The 3,066-nt window shown below is 55.5% G+C and overlaps 1 protein-coding gene across 6 annotated transcripts; it reads left to right on the forward strand.

The window, feature by feature from the left end:
* Positions 1-983: 983 nt before the first annotated feature.
* LOC306638479 (uncharacterized protein) lies at positions 984-2,339 on the forward strand. Of its 6 annotated transcripts, none has more exons than XM_079101735.1 (4): positions 984-1,170; positions 1,219-1,398; positions 1,472-1,546; positions 1,632-2,339. In XM_079101735.1, exons 1-4 carry the CDS (start codon positions 1,117-1,119, stop codon positions 1,908-1,910), a joined length of 588 nt encoding a protein of 195 aa, XP_078957861.1. In that variant the 5' UTR covers positions 984-1,116; the 3' UTR covers positions 1,911-2,339. The 6 variants fall into 6 exon arrangements, with proteins under 6 accessions (XP_078957861.1, XP_078957862.1, XP_078957858.1 ...); XM_079101736.1 differs by having other exon boundaries at positions 984-1,146; positions 1,240-1,398; XM_079101737.1 differs by lacking the exon at positions 984-1,170 and having other exon boundaries at positions 1,173-1,245; positions 1,285-1,398.
* The last annotated feature ends 727 nt before the right edge of the window (positions 2,340-3,066 follow it).

The raw sequence follows: 3,066 nt of genomic DNA on the forward strand, positions 1-3,066 counted from the left end.
CAGGTGGTGCAGGCGGCTGCTCTGCCTGGAGCCAACATCTGGGGTGATCCTACTCCACAGGGATGGTGTCCACTGCTCTCAGCAGACAGACCGAACCTGTTTGTCACTGCACAGATGTGACCTGCTTAATTCCCGTCCCAAGAAGAGAGGCACCAACTTCTGCCTCTGAACGGCCCAAGGCAGCTTGCAGCCTGGAGGCCGGTTTCTCTGCCCACCCTGCAGAGAGGCACCTTCACCCACTGTGGCCGCAGGGATCTGGGTTCAGTTCAAGGAAGACTTACAGGTCTCCGGGGTGTTCCGGCCCTGGGCCGGGGCTTTGGGGAATCACAGGGCGTCTTCCTCAGGCCGAGGAAGCAGAGTGATGCTTGCCCAGCTCAGCTGGCTGGAGGTGGGATCCAGCTTCAGAGGCAGGGGGACGGACAGACGGGGAGCCTGTCACCGACCGGGGGTAGCAAATGTGGCTGGGGTCCAGACTGTGCCTCCAGGCTCCTGGGGAAGTCACTCTCCCTCCCTGGCTTCAGCGCCCCTGTGTCAGATGAGGGTGCTGGGGACTGAGTGCCGGGGTCCTGCAGGGTCCCTGCTTTCCGTCCCTGCTGCTGCCTGACTGCCCCTTCTGCTCCTCAGCAGCACCCCCTCCGTTAGGCAGGCCCGGGCCTTTGGTCCTGGTCCCCACCAGCCCCGCTCCAGAGCCCTCTCCACTTTTCTTCCCCTGCCGGTGATAGCTGAGAGGCCAGACCTGGCTACGTTCCCTCCTCCATGAAGCCCAAAGCCCCTCCTGGTTCGCCAGGCCTTGGGAAGCCCTTTCCTCTGGATGGCGTCCACCTGTGAGTCCAGAACCGTGGACCCTCTTCCCCGTTTCTGGAGAAAAAACAGCAGCTAATCGTCTGTAGCGCTGCCATGTGTTGACTATATGGTAGAATGATATTTCAGATATATTAAGTTGAATAAAATACATTATTAAAATTAGTTTCATTTTTGCCTTTTTACTTTTTGATGTAACTACAAGAGAGTTTAAAATCATATAAATGTGGTTCATATTACCTTTCTATTACACAGGGCTCTTCTACATCTGTGTTGATAGCACTCTGCTTACTGCCTGTTTGGTGAGTGGAGAACATGTTAGAGGTTGTGATGGTGATGAAGGAGGTGATGGGGGAGGTGATAGAGGTGGTGATGGAGGAGGTGATGGGGGAGGTGACGGAGGAGGTGATAAAGGAGGTGGAGGTGGTGATGGAGAAGGTGGAGGTAGTGATGAAGGAGGTGATAGAGGTGGTGATGGAGGAGGTGATGGGGGAGGTGATAGAGGTGGTGATGGAGGAGGTGATGGGGGAGGTGATGGAGGAGGTGATAAAGGAGGTGGAGGTGGTGATGGAGAAGGTGGAGGTAGTGATGAAGGAGGTGAAAGAGGTGGTGATGGAGGTGGTGATGGGGGAGGTGATAGAGGTGGTGATGGAGGTGGTGATGGGGGGAGGTGATGGAGGAGGTGATAAAGGAGGTGGAGGTGGTGATGGAGAAGGTGGAGGTGCTGATGAAGGAGGTGATAGAGGTGGTGATGGGGGAGGTGTGGAAGTGGTGATTCAGGAGGTGTGGAGGTGGTGATGAAGAAGGTGATAGAGGTGGTGATGGGGGAGGTGATGGAGGTGGTGATGGAGGAGGTGATGGGGGTGGTGATGGAGGAGGTGATAAAGGAGGTGGAGGTGGTGATGGAGAAGGTGGAGGTGGTGATGAAGAAGGTGATAGAGGTGGTGATGGGGGAGGTGATGGAGGTGGTGATGGAGGAGGTGATGGGGGAGGTGATGGAGGAGGTGATAAAGGAGGTGGAGGTGGTGATGAAGGAGGTGATAGAGGTGGTGATGGGGGAGGTGATGGAGGTGATGGTGTGTTCCAGGTGGAGACTGCCAGGTGGTTAGGTGGTGATGGTGGTGGAGGTGAGGCTGGGGGATGGTAGGGAGTAATTGGTAGGTGAAACCATTTGAGTGTCTACCCTCAAATTCATGAGCTGAAACCTGATCACCAAGGTGACGATGTTAGGTGGTGGAGTTTGGGCGGTGGTTAGATCATGAGGCCCGTCCTCTGGCTAGGATCGGTGCCTTTTGAAAGGAGGCCCCAGAGAGCTGCCTGTTCCTTGCACTGTGTGGAAACACCTGGAGAAGGCGCCATCTGTGGACCAGAAAGCAGCCCTCGCCAGGCACCGAATCTGCCAGCAACTTGGTCTTGGACTGCTGGGCCTCTGGAACCGTGAGCGATGGATTTCCTGTTTATGAACCACCCAGGAGGCACCTCTGAGGACCGACTGGAACTCGAGGCGAAGCCGTAGGTGTTCAGACATCTCCGCCAGGCGGCTCTGTCTCTGCGATTCAGTCCCATAGAAATGCTAGTGCCAAACACTAAAAATGAGAAACAACTTAAATGGATATTAATGAGGGCGTGTGTGCCCACCCTTGCTCTCAGTGTCCCCCTGAGAGTCATGAACCTAGTCCTCACCACTGAGGACACAGGGAAAATCAGACTCTGCTCTTGATCTCAATGAGTTGACATTGTACAGGAGGAAGATTGTACATAAAATCAATAATTTCAGAATATGATATGTTATGAAGGAACCTTCAGCAGAGGAAAAAGGACAGGGAGTAGTTGACAGAAGTGGTCAGAGAGGGCCTGAGGAGGACGTTTGAGATGCGAATGATGGGAAGGAGGGAGCCACGGGATGTTCTGGGGGGAGGGCGCTCCCGGGGAGGAGACGAGGATAGAGAAGGCCCGAGGGCCCAGTGCCTACGAGCAGGGCTGGTGGCAGGGCCAGAGCAGATAGGAGCTTGAGGCCACCGTGAGGGGAGTGGTTTTTATTGCTGGTGTGACAGGAAGCCAGTGGAAAGGTCACTGGTCAGGCCATCTGATTCACATTCTTTAAAGGCCAGTGTGGCTGCCACGTGCAGCAGGACTGTGCGGGGGCAAGGTGGACAGGACAGCAGGTTAGAAGCGACGGATGACGTGGACCCGCTGGTGAGCGTTGTCCAATGCAGGATGTTTCATGACGGTCCCCCACAGAAGCTGCGATGGACGGTTGGGGCC

The sequence above is a fragment of the Sciurus vulgaris genome (genome assembly GCF_902686455.1).
Source record: "Sciurus vulgaris genome assembly, chromosome: 1".
In the NCBI taxonomy this organism is placed as follows: domain Eukaryota; kingdom Metazoa; phylum Chordata; class Mammalia; order Rodentia; family Sciuridae; genus Sciurus; species Sciurus vulgaris.